General features: G+C 43.0%; 1 protein-coding gene across 1 annotated transcript in view; it reads left to right on the top strand.

Annotated features, from left to right (window-relative positions):
- The window catches only part of Myo81F (unconventional myosin 81F), a 132,537-nt gene extending 116,418 nt beyond the window's left edge, over positions 1-16,119 (top strand). Inside the window, exons 41-43 of the mRNA XM_084583356.1 lie at positions 2,222-2,305; positions 4,406-4,525; positions 6,441-16,119. Coding sequence (XP_084439482.1) covers positions 2,222-2,305; positions 4,406-4,525; positions 6,441-6,704 — 468 coding nt within the window. The 3' untranslated portion in view covers positions 6,705-16,119. The remainder of the gene's footprint in view (positions 1-2,221; positions 2,306-4,405; positions 4,526-6,440) is intronic.
- Positions 16,120-17,080: the final 961 nt, after the last annotated feature.

Genomic DNA, 17,080 nt, shown 5'->3' with positions numbered 1-17,080 from the left:
CTCAAGTTGGCAGCTCCTGCCAGCCCACACCCTAGTGTCACGTGGGGTGTGACGTCACAGCGTCACGTGGGTAAGACGTGGCTACCGGCCGCGCTGCACTGAAGGCTCGAAACCTAGAGTAGTATTGATTTCGCAATAAAAATACGCCCGTACACGGCTTTCGCGAGGCCCACCCTCTTTACATTATGGTGATCAGTGTAAATGCTGTAATCCTTGAAACACCCAAAGTAATCTTGGTTGGCGATTTTTTATAAGATACAAATAATATTTTGATAAAAACACTGCAGATTTCTCAGTCAAACTACAAAACTTTTCTGTTGCCACGACAGAATTTCTGTGAAGTTTTTGATAGTTAATTGTTGTGACAACAGGAATTCTGTAGTAACACCAGAATTTTCCGTAGTTACAACAGAAAAGTATTACAGAACTATATAGAGTGCCACTGGCAGTTACTACAGAACGATAGGAAATTCTGATGTTTACAACAGAAATTTTGCCATAAACGTCAGAACTCCAGAATATTTTGTCGTATTTTTGTCCCGGTTCTGTAGTTTTTTTTACTTAGTTGTGGTTCAGAAAGCGCATGTCTCCGCAACAACAATCCCGACACAAGCACACTACGTTCACAAGATCACACCGCGTAGTATTTCGCCGACGGCACAGTGACAAGCCTCCACGCGATTCGCTGAAACGCACTCCGCGCATTGAGTGACTCCTCCCACTCTCTGCGTTGAGTTAGTTTTTTCTGATTTGAACCGCACAATCCGCCTTACAGGGCAATAATTTAAAATTTATAATAACGTTGACAACGTGTAGATTAAGTTCCCGCAATTAAATGACCGCTTCAAAACTTTTCTTTATGGCCCCTTGCTTTTGAAGCACAAATTAAGAAATTATTTAATCGAGCAAATACGAGAACTAGGAACAGCGAATGGAGTTCTGATCGTTAACGCTATCGTGTTAATACCCTTAAATACGAAGCTTAAGTGTGTCCCTAATTTTCAATTCGATTTCTTGGTGAAAATACACAGAACGTTAATTCTGATAGTTTTTATCGTTTCCAACTACGAATTCCTTGTCAAAAACAAATTTTGTGTCGCCATTACTATAATGCCCCTGTAATTTTAATTAAATTGCAGTAACAACAGAATTTTTCTAGTGCAGTTCCTTTTTGTATCTGCTGTACTGCAGGGCACGACAGAAAAAAAATTATTCGACAGAACAAAGCATTTCCTTATATTTTTATTCTATTCTGGTGTATTTTCCGACTTCGCACCATTCGCACCAGTGAGTGGCATCCTGGTCAATAAGCATGGTGCGTTGTCAGGACGTTATGTATAATGCCAACAACTACGACATATAAACAATAAATATATTATACAAAAATCCAAATAAACTGATATCGGGCTGTAGCCTTGGAAACATGGCACGGCAGTTTAATATATTGAAGTGTAGTCTTTTCATAGAGTCCGTGGCTGCAAACCCTGATATGGACACAACTACGGCACAACCGAGGCGGCCAGCAGTACCGATAATGAGCCTTGACTTTAACCCAGACGCGTAAATATTTATTTAAACAGTGCACAAAGATATGACTTGAACACGGTCAGTGAAGTAAGAGGGTTACTTATATATGTTTCAGAAATACCATCGATTGTTTTGTTTTTTCGAGTACGACGCTAGCGATAACAGCATCATTGTCAGCCTAATGGCTGCCCTTTCAAATCAGTTCAAGGGCTGATTTTTAAACAGGCTTTGAATGTTCAAGACCATTTGCAAGAGGAAAATGAAATTTCTCATTTCCGAACAAGAGTTATTGTATCTGTTACAGTCAGATCTAATAATGAGCGTGGTGTATTTCACTTTACGTAACTCTCGATATATAGAAAGCCGCGAAGTTTTAACACCGCATGACGCAACCATCGGCCCTAGCTTGACTTTCTTGGCCAGTTCAAAATATAAGTTCCTGTAAAAACCGCGGGTTTTGACCGCGCTATATCTTCAAGAATGCGCCCATTTTATATTTTATATTATATTATTTTTATGCCCGTCTCCGGCAGTAAACTGTCCCATTTGAGCAGATGTCGCTGCAAAAATGTCGCGGTCTGGAAAGCGAATGTATTCCTGACCGCTTGACGCTTGCTGTTTAGCAAACTTACTGACAATTTTTGTGTGTGTGCGTCACTGTTCTAAAGTTCTACAACTGCGTGTTTCTTTCCAGCAATCCTACACATCGTCCTGGCCCAAGACGCTGTGGTTCGCCGTTGACCAGACCGGCGTGCATCTGCTCGAACTGCGCACACGGGTACGCATCATGATTTTTCATTGGCCAAGAAACGCAGTCTGAATGAGCGTATAGTCAATCCCTGAAAAATGATGTTTGTCGTAATTCCTCGACTATAAAGCTAACTAGAATAGCAGCTTGGGCATGTTGGTTATGCATCTTGAGGTAATAGCGCGGAACGTGGACGGGAGCACAAAATTAGAAGACACAACGAGCGCTGACTTTGTGTCGTTGCGCTCGTTGTGTCGTCTTCTAATCTTTGCTCCCGTCCACGTTCTGCGCTGTTACCTCAAGATATAAAGCTAACTTAAAGGAGAATTCCATTATGCGACTAGCGGATATGTCCGCCAGCATTGACGAGCTGTGCAGTGCTAAGACAGTCACGGGCGGGGCGTCGTGATTTTAACGCGGTAGCGTTAAGGAGCTCGTGTCGCTGAAAAGCCGGTGTCGTCGGCGTCGTTGGCCGTGAGCGATAAATCCCGGCATGCATTTCATAAATAAAAAGCAACTTCCATGTGCGGCGCTGCCCCGACACGTGGCGCGCCACTCGCCCCTGACGTTTCGCCGTGCACCCTCACGGGTTGTAAAATCAAGCGTCTTTCCTTTCTTTAGATCACTATCTTCGCTCACCCGCTTCTCCACTTCGGGCCGCGCGGGTACCGGTGCGAGGATGCCCCAATACCCTTGCGTTTAATACGTTTTCTCGCTCTCTCCCCTTCCAGCATCTAGCGTGCGTCACTCGACCAGTGGTGTTTAGGCGACGCGGCTCCTCTTTCCGCTCACAGCGCGATTGCTAGGTGCAGCGTCTGATGCCGGACGCCTCTGACGTGATCGCTGCGCCGTAGCGCTTCTGCTGGGAAAGTGTCCCCTGCGATGTAATAACGCTATCGCGTTCCACTCTTGAAGGCGAAGCTTAAGCGTCCTCCAAATTTTTATATCCTTTTTATTATTTTTATTATTGTTACCGTACCCTTACGCTATGCTGCCTCCCTATTGCTCCTTTCTTTTATTTTCTCTTACTGCCTACTCACTGTTTCTTTGTTTCCGCCACCGCAGCCCAGGTGCCTCCGAGCTCGATGGTAGATGCCGTGACTAGCACATATGTTTTCCTTCGTTATTTTAGTTGTTTTCAATAAAACCACTGGATAATGAGAATTCCAGCTCATTTTAGTTCTTCATATGATTCGACCGTTCGACTACCTGTGGCTCTGCTGACGTTTATTGGGTAACGAAAGATGTATTTTTGCAGAAAAATGCGGGGTAACATGAAATGTTTTCGACATCGGCTGCGCTTAGAACTCCATGATTGGTGAGTATAAATAAAAGGCGAGGGACTCAACTGACACCGCGTGACGTCAGTAAAGTTTTCTTGTGAAAAGCAACTGGAGTGGTGATGCTTGGTATTTCATTTTTCTTTGTTCGTTGCATTTTTTATTAGAACGTGGTATATCTCAGCTTAACTTTGTGCTCTGTTTCTTCCAAGGATCTGTAAGCCCTAAATGCGTTGTTGGCCAAAACGAAATAGACTGCGTTTCAAGTATTTAAGAGGAGCGGATTTCCCCAGAAGTGAGGCTCTACTGAGGACCGATAACAGCGTAAAATTGACGACACACCGTGGGCATTTTTTGCAATGAAAGTGCTCAGATTTGACTGGCACTAATGCCGGCTACTCGAAAATTGGTTGGGGGGAAGTATCAACACTCACTCTGTGATGAAATGGGCAGCTTGTGTTATGTGGTGACGTCTGGAGATTGGTGCATGAACTCCATGATAATAACGGGAAAAGCATTATAACTTAAGAACAGTTGCGCGCGGCTGACGGAAAAACAGCGCGCGGTGTTGTGACATGCTCAACGTCGGGAGTTCAGCAACTCCGGCCACGAAATGTGAATGTTTTCGCTCTGTTGAGAGTCTCAGCTCAAGAGGACAACTTTTCGTGCTGAGCAAACGGGGGAATAACTTAGGCACGCCTTTTATTCAACTTCAATGAACGCGGGAATTGCTCGAGAGTTACACGTCTGTAAAAGACGTGCAACTTTGAGCATTATTTCGTGCCAGAACATTATTTCCACGGGTGCAGTTCTGATAGGCACTTTGTTTTGTCATCTTTCCCTCTTCCAGAATGTGTTGTGTGCGTGTGACTACGAGAGCATTGTGAACTACAGTCCATCCCTCAACAGCCTCATGATCGTCACAGGAGGCGGCAAGAAGGGTGCCAAGTACATTTTCACTACCAATCAGGTATGCCGTACGTCGGAACCATCATTTGCCGCAATAACTCAGCAAGATACGCGCATTAGTGCCTTCGAAAATTTATTTGACACATAGATAAGGTTCTATAATGGCAGCACACGGGATTTTATGCATAGCAAGGGCGCGATAACTTTGCCAGGCAAGTGCTGCCTATGCGTGTATGAAAATACTGAACTCTTCCCGCACAACAGCCTCAATCCTTGAGAGCAACTCAGGGTTTCTTTGTCCACAGTATAATAAATAAATGCTCGTTAGTTCGGACAAGGACTGGATCGCAGTGGTTAATTCGGACGGCTGGTCACATCGACGTACGACTCAGCGATCGAACAGTTGTTCACGTGCACCTCAGACGTGCGTGCTACGAGCGATGACAAACGGAAGTCGCTCATTGTCCGAAATAAAAGCCCAGCGGTATATATAGTTTCCGTTTCGCATCCCACCACTGCCAACGGGTGCTCGCATCAGCTAGTCGCGCCATTTCGGACACTACTTTCCGCGTCACTGTCTTTTAACTTTAATTTGGGTTGACGTCACGCCATTCTTAACGCCTGCGCATATTTATCTCGCTTTCATTTACCCTGTTTCCTCCGCTCTTCGAGTAAGCAGAACCATCGCGTTTTGGTGATGCTTCCACGCATATTAGTGCAGTGAAGAAAAGGGCTGCAGAGACGGTTGAAAGCAACTATTCGACAATCCTGACAGCGCGTGCAAAGCAAAACACTTGACGAAGCCGCGAGATGTCGTCGTTGAAGTTCATGATGGAAAATAGCGCAAAAAGTACACGAAGGACGGAAGGACGACACGGACAAGCGTGGACAAGCGTGTCCTTCGTGTACTTTTTGCGCTATTTTCCATCATGAACGCTCACCAACTCGCCCAACTTTCGGCATTACTTAACGTCGTTAAAGATTAGTTTTCATCTCAAATGCATTGAGACCCGTACTTCATGCGTTCATTAGATACAATTACTGTGATTCTAACGGTTTTCGACAGTTTTGTAGGCTCATTAGTCGAAAAAAACTACAGAACTGTCAAAAATACGACAAAATATCCTGTAGTTCTGTCGTAACCATCAGATTTTTCTGTAGCTCTATAGCTTTTCTGTAGTATATTTCTGTTGTCTGTAGTTCTGTAGCGCTTTTTTGTTGTAACTACAGAAATTTCTGATGTTACTACAGAATGATCTGTTGTCACAACAGGTTTCCTGTCAAAAACCGCACAGAAATTCTGTCGTAACATCAGAAAATTTTCTGTAGTTTTTTCCGACTGGGTAGGACATTCAAATATACTGAATGTTGTTACTCGTCCCTCTAAGGCCAAATTAACGAGATTCTGCTGTGCCTCGGAGCACTCTTGAAGCGGTTCTTTAAATCATTGCTGATGGTTTGTTTCTGTATCCATCAGAGGATAACTAATGGGCTTTCTAGCGGAAGGTTAATGGGGGCTAGCCCATCATTCAATTTGATATGCAGGTCGTATAAATCAGCATCAGCTTTTCAGACACGACAGGGATGTGGGTGTAGCGGATAGGTTATACTACGTGTCTGGCTCCTTCAAAACCTGTGAAGAAATTCGCATTATTTTTTGCTTCATTATTTTCACATGTTGCAGAAATAGGGTAAAAAATCGCCAAGTTAGTTGCTGCCAGCTTCTCAGCTTATTATTCTTTCCATTTCCTGACCGCAAATTCCACAACATATAGTATGTACAGGAGGAGGAGACAGTGGCATACTTATGTCAAGCAATTCCATGAAAAACGCACTACCGTGATTTTGTACTGTTGCATCATAATTAAATTCTTGGCCTATTGTGGTCATGTATAACTTTCGTTTCTGCTGGTCTTAATTCTCTGCTGAAGACAAATTATGTGAATTTTTTGCTTGCCTCCTTTTGCTATCTTCAGGCCCTTCAAATCGCTGGCCTCATCAAAGACTACACCAATGTGCTCCAGATGAAGCGGAAGCCCACAGAAAGAATGTGGCACACTCCTCAAAGTTGCGTTGAAGTGAATGGCGCTCAGGATGGCGGTAGCCAGGAAGCTACAGCTCTGCAAGGATCGCATCCACAGCCGCAGCCGCAGTCACAGCCAGCTCCACTGGCTACCCGGCCAGTCAGCATCCTCTACAAGCCACCACCGCCACTGCTGGTTGGCGAAGACTTTGTTTAACATCGGGACACGCGGCTTGGGGGTATACAGCAAACTCGCTAGACATTTATTAATACTTTGCATTGGTTTGCGATTTGATGTCGCCTAAAAAGAAAAACAAAATATTCTGGCTTTGATGTCGCTGCGATGCTGTAAAGCTTAGTCAGCATCTTAAGACTTCGGCTTACTTACGATATTGTCGTTGTTTGTACAGAAAAGAGCGCACTCAAAGCAAGAACAATTTAAAGATTTTATTGCTGCTGTTGTATACAGCCTTTGCAGAGAAACACGTGCTGCGTCCTGCAGAAGGGGAAATGGAATTCGGCCCTTTGCTGTTGTGCAGAGGCATACACAGATCAAGATGAGCCCGAATAGCCATTGCATCTGACGCTACACAAACGGTTTATGTGAACCTGTTCGCGTAAACTCACAACTTGTTCACAATGTTGTTCTTCAACAGTACAACAAAAAGGAAACACCCTGCCTAATGCTTCCCAAAAGGAACTCAACGCAGTATAGCAGGTACTGTGCCATCGTCTTTAAGGTCACTTAAAACAGAGTGCACAGCAATCTTCTCATAAATAGGTCACAGATTCAACAACAATGCACCTTGTGGACGATGCGTGTCAACTGCTGTTCTACAAAGACAAAAGAAATAACTGTTGGAATTTAGTGCGATATGCATGAAAAGCTCTCTATACACCATGTGTTCACTAACTACAGGCATTTCAGTAGGGGCTGCTCATACGTGTCAGGCCCCCGGAAGTTCAAAAATGAGGCGATGTAAAGGCGCATAAAACTCTCACTGCCCTACCATGACCTTCCACAATTGTGAAAAATGCTCTACTACACAGTGTCGCTTAATGTTTTCAGTTTCTTAAATTGCACATGAGTATATTTTTCTGCAAAGCCTTCATCTTTTACCAGGTTTTAATAGACGGAAGTTTTTATTTCCTTAATGCGGGGCCACAACTTCTGTTTCACTCCCTAAAGAATTTGTCGTACATTTTGTTCTTTTGTTTTAACTGATGTGGTGCACGCATAGAAAAGAATATCCCAATTTTCAAGCATGACAAAAGATTGTAATCTTTTCCATGCATGCATATGGCATAACTAAATAGTTTTTTTGCCAGAAGAACAAAATATGCTTTTCAGGCCATCCTAGGGTTCAACTACTTTGCAACTTTCTACCATCGAAAAAGTTGTTTAAATCTTCACCTGTCCACTGCTCTCCCAGAAACTATCAAGTTTAGCATCCTAGTAAAAAGTTTGGTCATTTCCTTTTCGGATCTTAATTTAGGCAATAATGAGAGAAACCTCTAGGGGTTATTCAATGGGTTTGTCACCAGAACAACCTGGCCCATTTGCCCTCTCTTCCCTGTTTTATTTCTCATGCTACTGCAGCAGTAACAGTTTGTAGAAGAGCTCTGTGCTGCCTCTTCATATTATGCCTGACCCTTAAGTTACTTGCATGAAGGTACACTTTAGCACCGAAATCTACGAGTGCGAATGTCAGCAGCTCTTGGTAGCTCAACTTTTCTGCCAAGTGCTTCTGGGCCAAGAGTGCTGGCATATGAACACGTGAAGTTCGCCTGGGTTTCTTTTACAAACGAAAACGTTTTTAAACAGGAGTGCTTGGATCGCGTAATATGGTCAATAGATGGCTTGCGATCAACGTCACAGGGGCCATGACGGTGCACGTCCGAGCAGTGGTGATATGTGGACTGGAAAAGCGCCCTCACATTAGTACCATGCTCGTAGTCTCCTAAGTGGAAGCTCTATGACGTCGGTGCAAGTGATCCACACGAATACTTTTTGCCATGATACCATCATACGAAAGCAACTGGAAGTCATAAGTACTAGTGGCGACACCTTGCATCATTTCTTTCAAGCCAGAATGTTGTCAGTGCTGTTCTGATTTCTCTCGGGGCTTCGCCTATCTTCTTTCGATAAGATTTTGTCCTTGTGTGCAAATTTGATTCATTCAGTGGTATCTTCCGAGGACATTCCTTCACAAATCTTAACGAGAAGGTTTAATGTTGCTACTGGTGCATTGACTGCCGGCTGCTACTCGCTGTGATGTTACCACAGCAAAGGCAGTGAATGCATGTCTGGTTATAGGTTTACAATATTTTTACTTGAAGGCAGGTGCACCATACTAGATATTTAAACACCGGTGCCCATGAGAATGAGATGCGATATTTTAAATTTTTTTTTTAAGTTCCGACTATCAAGCATTACTCCAATTTGTCACAGCTTTTATGCAGTCTTTCGTGGAATCATGGAAGCTGGAAATTACAGTATTTCATGTAAGATTGAACGAAGTTAATCGTGAAAATTTATTTTACTTGTTGTGAGGTCGCGGGGATAACGCTTTATAAGGTGCGTAGATTACAGAAATTATTGGTTGTGTGGCGTCATGTTCACCGGTGAAGTTCCAACAGTCTTGACAAGTTCAAACTCTAGCTTCGAGCAAAAAAAAAAAAAAGGTTACTGCAGTGATTAGAAATGTTGGTAGATATGTTAAATATTAATTTCAGAATTTATGGTTGTGCAAGTGTGGGCAAGGATGACCTCTTAGAGGGCATTTATAATATGGTATATGCGTGTAGATTGTTTTCGGCACCAAACATGTCTTCTTGTAAGTAGTAATTAGCTACAGTTTACTTGTAGTCTTATGTATGTGGTAGTTTTATGCATTTTCGCAAACAACCTCAGTACTATATTGACGCCATAAATTATGTACTCGTCATACCACATCGATCTTGACGGCAGAGCAGAAATCCATGGATCGATGACAGTGCCAAAAAGTGTGCTGGCTACATCATTTTCACAAATATGCGATAGAAAATGGAATTCAATTTAATGAAGTAATCTTAATTCGTGTTCTATCAAAATCGCAGGAATTCGCGTTTGCTGCACATATGTAGTGTAGAAATTCATGCAGTATTTCTGCGTTATGTGAAAACGTTTTTGATACTGGATGCTCTGGTTTTGCATTAGTGTTGTTATATTATTTACACGGTATTTATACGAGCTTTGAAGAGCTGGACGTAAAATGACCACACCTCTGAGTTTCTGTAGCTTAAATTTTATAACTTAAACAAAATGTTTACAAAATTAAATGGAAGTACCTCTGTCTACAGAGTGTGCAGTAGATACAGGCCACTGTTTAAGGGAAAAAATCTGGACAGAGGCAACCATTGCTTTCAATGAATTAAGCTATCACTACTTGGGCTCATTACAATGCAGTCTGAAGGGAAGAGGCGCAATTGGTTTAACGTTCGATGCACAGAATATCCTTGAAGGTCAATTTCATTCTTCTTTAATGTATGATGAGTTCTGTAAAGACCTCCAAGGAACTTGTAACAATGAGCAGATGTCAATTTTATACGAATTTTACAGCGAATGCCACGCGATTTCTGGTTATTGATCTTTTTTCTTATCAGGTTCCCTTTTAATACTGAAAAAACTGTGCCAAGACTTCACTGTATTATTGCTTGGCATAGGGAAAGTAAAACATTGTTTTACTTTCCCGCCCGGGATCCATACGAGGCATAGTGAGCAAAAAAGATATTTTAATACGGCAAACCTATGGTCGACTAATAACTTCCGCATATAATACACCTTGAGCCCTGCAGCATCATCACTATACCCATAGATTTATTCGGCTTTTATGCTCAAAGCAACGGAACCAAATAATATGTGTGAAAATGTGGTACGAAATCACGTATACTTATTTCAGCCTAATGTCTCGGTCATTTCCGTGATCTAAATACTCAATGCGTACATTTCGCAATGTAAGCGTAATATTTTTCAAAAAGGTGTCGCAGCTTCATTTGGGTATTTCTTTTTTCCGCCTTTGGAAATGCTAGCGCACGTTTAGCTTAGTGTATGAGATCGAAAACCGCACTTTTTTCCAAGTCAGTGCTGTACGCACGTAGTTTGCACGTCAGTTGTTCCAAAGGCGGGTATCGGGGGTCGCAAACTGATGGGTTAGAAATCGGTTTGGACCCCCTTCGAGTCCTGTCGGCTGCGCCATTATGTAATGATGTCGATACCTCGAAATAACCGCGCATTACATCGACGGTGAGCAGCACAACCATGTATTGCGATTCACGGGATGACGATGCACTGACAGTGTCTACGTGCCAGCGCCGCATACAAGAAAAATTTACGAATGATTTCTTGCTCAATTCATAAATACGGTGCTGCATGACGATGAAAGGACCTGTGTAGTACCCATTTTTTATCTCCGAGCATATCAACATAACATTTATAATTCACGGAAGAAAAAAAAACTGCATGCCAATTGCTTCTTCACATTGTGGGACGTTTTAAGCTTGAGGAATTATGCATTCCAGTGCCGCAGCATATATACGGTCTAGGGTTGTGAGACTCAACTTTTGTTTTCAGTTTTAAAATATCCATGTGTGATTACTGTACTCGTGGGTGTTCAAACTCTGACGTTGAAGCCTAGTGCCGTTTGGAATTTGGAATAGTTCCAGCACTAGCTAGCATGAAGGAAAATTTCAGTAAATTGGGACCTGTGGTTCTTAGTTTGCGAGAAACTATGTGATATTCTAAGTACTGTAATGTTAAATTCGTTTGCTCTTTGCGTTATTTCCTGTTTGCAAAATAACTCGAAGGAAAAACTGCTTCTGGGAAAACGTTCACCATTTTGTAGGCATGTGTAAATATAGGCTTCCAGGAGATGTGTTCAACGTATGCGTTAAACAATTTTAAAACAACTTACACTTCATTTTAACCGTGTCACTTCTGACTTTTTTGACGTCTTTTTATTCGTGGCTCATATTCTTGTGGCGGATTTTTCTGTTTTCTGTTTTTCTTCGTGTTTTTACGTCACAGGATCCATTGAAGGTACATTATCTGTTCCAGTCTCGATTCCAAGTTTCGATTCTTCCATGTATCAACTCGAGCTAAGGACGTACGGTAAACGTCACACACCGGAATCGTTGTCAAGTTTTCAAAGCTGCTGTATTTTCTTATCTATGTCGTTGTTTGAAGTGCATCATTCGAACACGCAAGACTGGCGCGCTAGCTTTAGATACAGCGCGTACTTAAGGCGTTTCCCGATAGACGTCTTCACGTGGTGGGCGAAAAGCAACCATGAAAGTCGTTTGAAGGCGCGCTCACTGAGCCTTTGCTGCACGAGTCTGTTACCGTGAAAGTTGTTTGCTTCGCTCTTCAACCTTCCTGAGCATGTACTTATTACTTTTTCGTCACAGTACTCATTGGTGTTACTCTCGCACAGCGTAGCACCTCAGTTATACCGACATCTGTATTTTGACATTATAAGGACCTCTTCCCTTCTGTCTTCGAGGAAAGTTGATAGCAGTGCTTGTATAAAGCTGTTTTAGTTCTTGTATATATATTTATTAATGTATCCTTGAGCACTGAGCTTACGAGCAAAAGAACACTGTCTGGAAACCCGAGAATGGGGGGAAACCCAGGTCTTTACTGTGCTTGGCTTGGCTATGCTTTGTGTGCATGCACGTGTATTTTGGCTCTCATTGCGATCACTTTCCGTGTATTTTGTACGTGGAAACACAGCGGAAAAGTAGCTATGGAATATACACAACGATGTGCACGATTGTACACGAGAGTTGCTTTCGTCAAGCTGTGGACGTCGAAATATAATTCCATTCGACGTGACGATGCTGCAACCTAACGTGCGTGCATGTGCACTATTGAGGAAATGAGCTTTTCTTAGGGATGAAAAATGAACTACAAAAAATCACTGTGTTCACTATTCGCGCGCAGTTACTGAAGTAGTTATTACTTTTCCTGTAAATATACGAATGGAAATGCACAGAAATGATAATTAGACTTGAGCATGTATTATCTCCCCCCGCGCATTAAGTACCATCCCTGTTGTAGTTAAAATGGACATCTTGGGATTCCCAGAGGTGAACTCGATACTCACGTACAGAGGAGTCGTGTCTGCGAAGCGCAGAGTATTTAAGCACAGCTTAGCTTTAGCTGCTGTTGGCAGGTTTTCATGCGCAGGTAGCACAGTCGCTAAGTAAAGGCTCATTACAAAGTCACTAATGTTTTTGCTGACAACAGAAGGGAGGAAATGGGTTTTTTTAAAGGCAAATATCAGTAAAGGAAGGGAAAAAAACCTCAATCCGTTGACCACCGTTTCGAGACTGGAACTGTCGCCAGACTTTTGTCTTCTGACGTGGCACTATGTCTTCAGTGAGAGAAGCATGGTAGATCGATGAGAGGACTTGTCTTCGCGACACTTCTGATGACGGTTTTCTGACTTTCCGTGTCGAAACTATGAGTGGATTGATGATTCTGTTTCATTATTTGTGTAACTGAACCTTTTTTTATAAATTTATACTGCCTGCTATGGTGGTGGCTTTTCGGAGGGGGTACTGAAACTCCATCGGACGTCCTACGAACTTTTACGACGTCCACAGGACGTCCTTTGGAGTTTCAAAGCTTGCTGGATTAGGTTTGTAAGCACGGCGTAACTAGCAGCTTAGCGATAGCTGTTAGTCTAAAATCTCCACCAAAATTTATTCTGGACAGCTACACAACGGAGCCGTAATTAAATGCCCGCTAATCCGGTAACCTGTAGTGAGTGCTTCGAGAAAAGTGCTTCATACAATAATTCTGTGCGGCTTGATACGCCACGAGCAATTTAGAATAGGCTGTCAAAAAAGTGTCGATGACTAAATGAGAAGTTCTTTACGTATTACGTACAGGTTTCACCCGTCGGTTTGACATGACACTCCAGCGCCAGTGCTCAGCGGTATTCACAGCTGAAAGAGGGAGGAGGGGATCAAATGGGGCAGTGTTTATGGGTATAAGTCCGCGTTCTTGCACATCATCAGTCTATCTAGTTTCTGATGGATGAAAAGCTGCGTGAAACATTACCCTTGCTGATCTAAAAAGCCAGTGCGCATTTAAAGCCTGCTAACAGACGCTAGAGTATGCTGTCTCTTACGAGAAAGGGCGAAAGAATCGAATGGTCGCAACTAAACGTCAACAGCTCAACGTGCATCGCTTATGTCAGTGTGCAAAGTGTTCATGTCGCGCAGTACATAAGTGTCACCAGGAAAGTTGTTTCTTGTTGTTTTTTTCATGTGTGATTTGTTGCTGTGCACTCAATCGCTAAGATGTGGGGTATGATCTAGGAGCTTTGTAAATGGTTACGAACAACTTCGCATTTTACATGTGTCCGAACTGAGAGCCCGCGGAGCAATTATGCAAGCTCAGCTTGAGCAGGTAAGGTCCCTTGCAGTTTGATTTGTCTGTGAGAGTGGCATCTTCATTTAAGATATTTCCTTCATGATGGTTTGGGTTTCCTTTTGTTATCTGTTCGGACCAATGTAACGTTAGCAACATGCTAAAGTCATTGTTCCGTAGTTATTTAATTGTATATATCTTTTAGTTCCTCTTCGAGAGTTCTTTTGCTGCTTTGCATTTCTTTATACTTGACGTTTTTCTGCATAATGTTTTGTGCAATATAGTGTTCAGTTTCTGTGGAGACACATTGGTAAAAATTCATTCAAAGGTTTGCAGGCGGCCGGTGTGTCTGGATGTCACTGGCAGACAACCATGCATTCGAGCATCTGAAAGTGACTTGGTGTTTGCTCAGACTTTCTTTTTTGGACATTTATATTTTAGGAATGTCACGCATTGTGATGTTTAGTATCGTAGAACTGTCACAGGTTACCACTGTTCTTGCCGCAAACAGACAGGTTCAAAACAACCAACTAAGGAATGATGCGATTACAGCTGATTATCATAGAGAATACAACACGTGACCATGCCTCACCTCACATACTTCGCTCGTGAACGCCTGATGGCCGCAAATCTTTATACAGAGTGCGAAATGTTTATTTATGCCACTCTGAAAGCATCACTTTCTGAAATACGTCATTAGGTTTAACGGCAGTACGCATAATGTTCGTGTAAAATTAACATTAATCAGTGTCTGGCACATAGGTCAAGTCGCACTGCTTCCAACTCCTCTCGTTAAGGGCACCATGTTCGAAGCAATCACAGCGCCCTGTGTTTCTGGTAGCTTCACATCGCGACTTTTGCCTATGTCGATTGAGCAGTTTCTCTAGTTGTTTTGCACCTGTCTGTTGTTGAAGGGCACCTACAACAACCCAGACCATCTTATAGAGAAATGAAGCTGATTTATCTTCAAGACAGCCTATCCAGCGGTGTTCGCTTATAAATTTTCTTTGCAAATCATATGTATAGCAAGGCATGAGTGTATGCGGAATAAGTAACACTACGTTGTTGCTTACCGGACGTGTTATCACAACAAATCGATTTCCCAACACTGTCTTGAGGATGAAGAGTTGAGCTTTTCTTTCTCTGCAAGCAGGTCCTGCTCGAGGAACGATTGCTCACAAACAACCATATAGCTGGTGCTGCTACTGTCTAAGCTTCTTCGCTGTTCGCTGTACTGGTGCTGTAGTCGCATATTTTCTCGGCGGATACTTTGCGATCAGCTTTCGCTCACCTTGTGAACGCCTCAAAAGAATGCATGTCAACCGGCTTCCTCTAAGGTCATAGGGGCAACCTGTAGAAAATCTGCAATTTACTCGTTTCTCAGACGAAAAAAAAAAAGTGAACTATCTTAACGTATAAAGAAAGTCTCCAGAAAATGCGTACAGCTTGAAGTTAACTATGGCTCACCGAAAGAGGCGCGGCTATTTTGCGCACGCCTTGTGGCACCCAGCCCGTATGCTGGAACCAGGCTCCCGGTTCGCTGTCTCGCTTTGTTTACATCGGCGTAGGAAGCATGCACCCGTGTTTTTGTGGTGATGAAGTGCGTGTCTATGAAGATATCGCTGCCAACTAACCGGAGCTAGTGGCGCCACGTGTGAGACCGTTCGTAAAATTATTTTAAATGGTCATACTAATCAGCCCGTGCAGAAAGTTCATTCGGACCGAGCATGGGATCGAGCCATTTGGTTGGGGTAATCTTGACTGGTGGCGCCACCTGCACTGCTAAGCATGGCCGCGCTGTGTGGGCTCGTGATGTTCTGGTCTGTTGGGAAAAAAATAGTGTTTAAGAACGCTCAATGAGAGTATTAGACCCACCGATGTCAGCGCAGAACTGTGCAGAAAGCTGTGCGCAGTTTAGTACTACACTACAGGAGCTGTGGTATCGCCTTTGAGTTTTCTGTCCGCTGTATATTCTTCCCCTCGAAGGAAAGAAAACGCGCCAAAAATATATAAACTATGAACGAGAAACCGTACACTGCATGCCAAACATTGTCACACATATGTATTGCGGCAACGAGAAAAAAAAAGATTGTGTACAAGACCTGTGGTTTGGTGAACGATTCAACCTAGTCAAATGGAGATTGCACCGTTACGGAGCAAAATGGTGTTTTGATAATTATATATATTATACTGAATAAACAGCTTGTGAAATTTATGTGCTTGTTTCTTTGTGGTATAGCACTGCGATAGTGCAAAATCGGGGTATAGATGCGCCATATGTCAAAGTACTTGACGGGTTCTGTGGTGGCTGCACAGCAACCTTAGTCCTCCGTAAAAAAAGCAATACAATTCTCGTGAGGAAAGGTGTCGGGGAACGAGACAAAATTTCTCCGGTACTCTTCTGCGGGCGTATTCAGGAAGTATTCAGAAAACTCGATTAGGAAAAACCAGGAGTAAAAGCTAATAGAGAATATCATATATAGTAATAAACGGTTCTCCGTTCACATCGATTTGCTAACTGATGGGATGGCTTGCAAAGCTTGATGACGAACCCGGAGAAGCAAAAGGCATAGCGGTGGATCGAAGGATTATCATGCTAAATGTTCAACAGCCTCGAAAAGAGGCAGCAGTTTACGATATGTAGTGAAGCGTTGGAAATTGAAAAGAAGTACCTTTCCTTGGGAAAGGTATACGGTACCCAGAGATTTCGATCAGGGGAATGAAACGAAGAGGATAAGAATGGGGCTGGAGTGCATTTGGCAGGCAGTCTCAGACTACGAATGGCAGTTTAACAATGGCCATGAAGGAAAAATACAACAGCTGTCTTACTCATACTCGCGAATGAAGCAGAAAAGTGGAGGTTAAATAAAAGGGATAACGAAAATGCAGAAAGCCATGAGAATGATTGGTGAAATATTAAGAAAGCAATTTTGATCTGGTGACCAACGCGAGGTAATGACAGCCTAGTCAAAACCAAAAAGGAATTGGTATGGGCAGGGCATGTAACAAGGAGCGCTGCGACCACTGCGTGGCCACCGCCACAGCGAAAATGCGACTTTGGGGCCAATGTAGCTCTCGCTACAATATCACTGTTATAACAAATCCCAAGCAGCACAAGGTGGGCTATCATGTGGGGCCCCACGCTGGGCCCAAGGGGCAGCCCATACGGGCCCCAT

The sequence above is a fragment of the Amblyomma maculatum genome, chromosome 11 (genome assembly GCF_055883805.1).
Source record: "Amblyomma maculatum isolate TAMU_Amacu chromosome 11, ASM5588380v1, whole genome shotgun sequence".
Classification (NCBI taxonomy): Eukaryota; Metazoa; Arthropoda; class Arachnida; order Ixodida; family Ixodidae; genus Amblyomma; species Amblyomma maculatum.
Note: the sequence above shows the minus strand (reverse complement) of the source record. Positions and strands in the feature narration are given on the sequence as shown.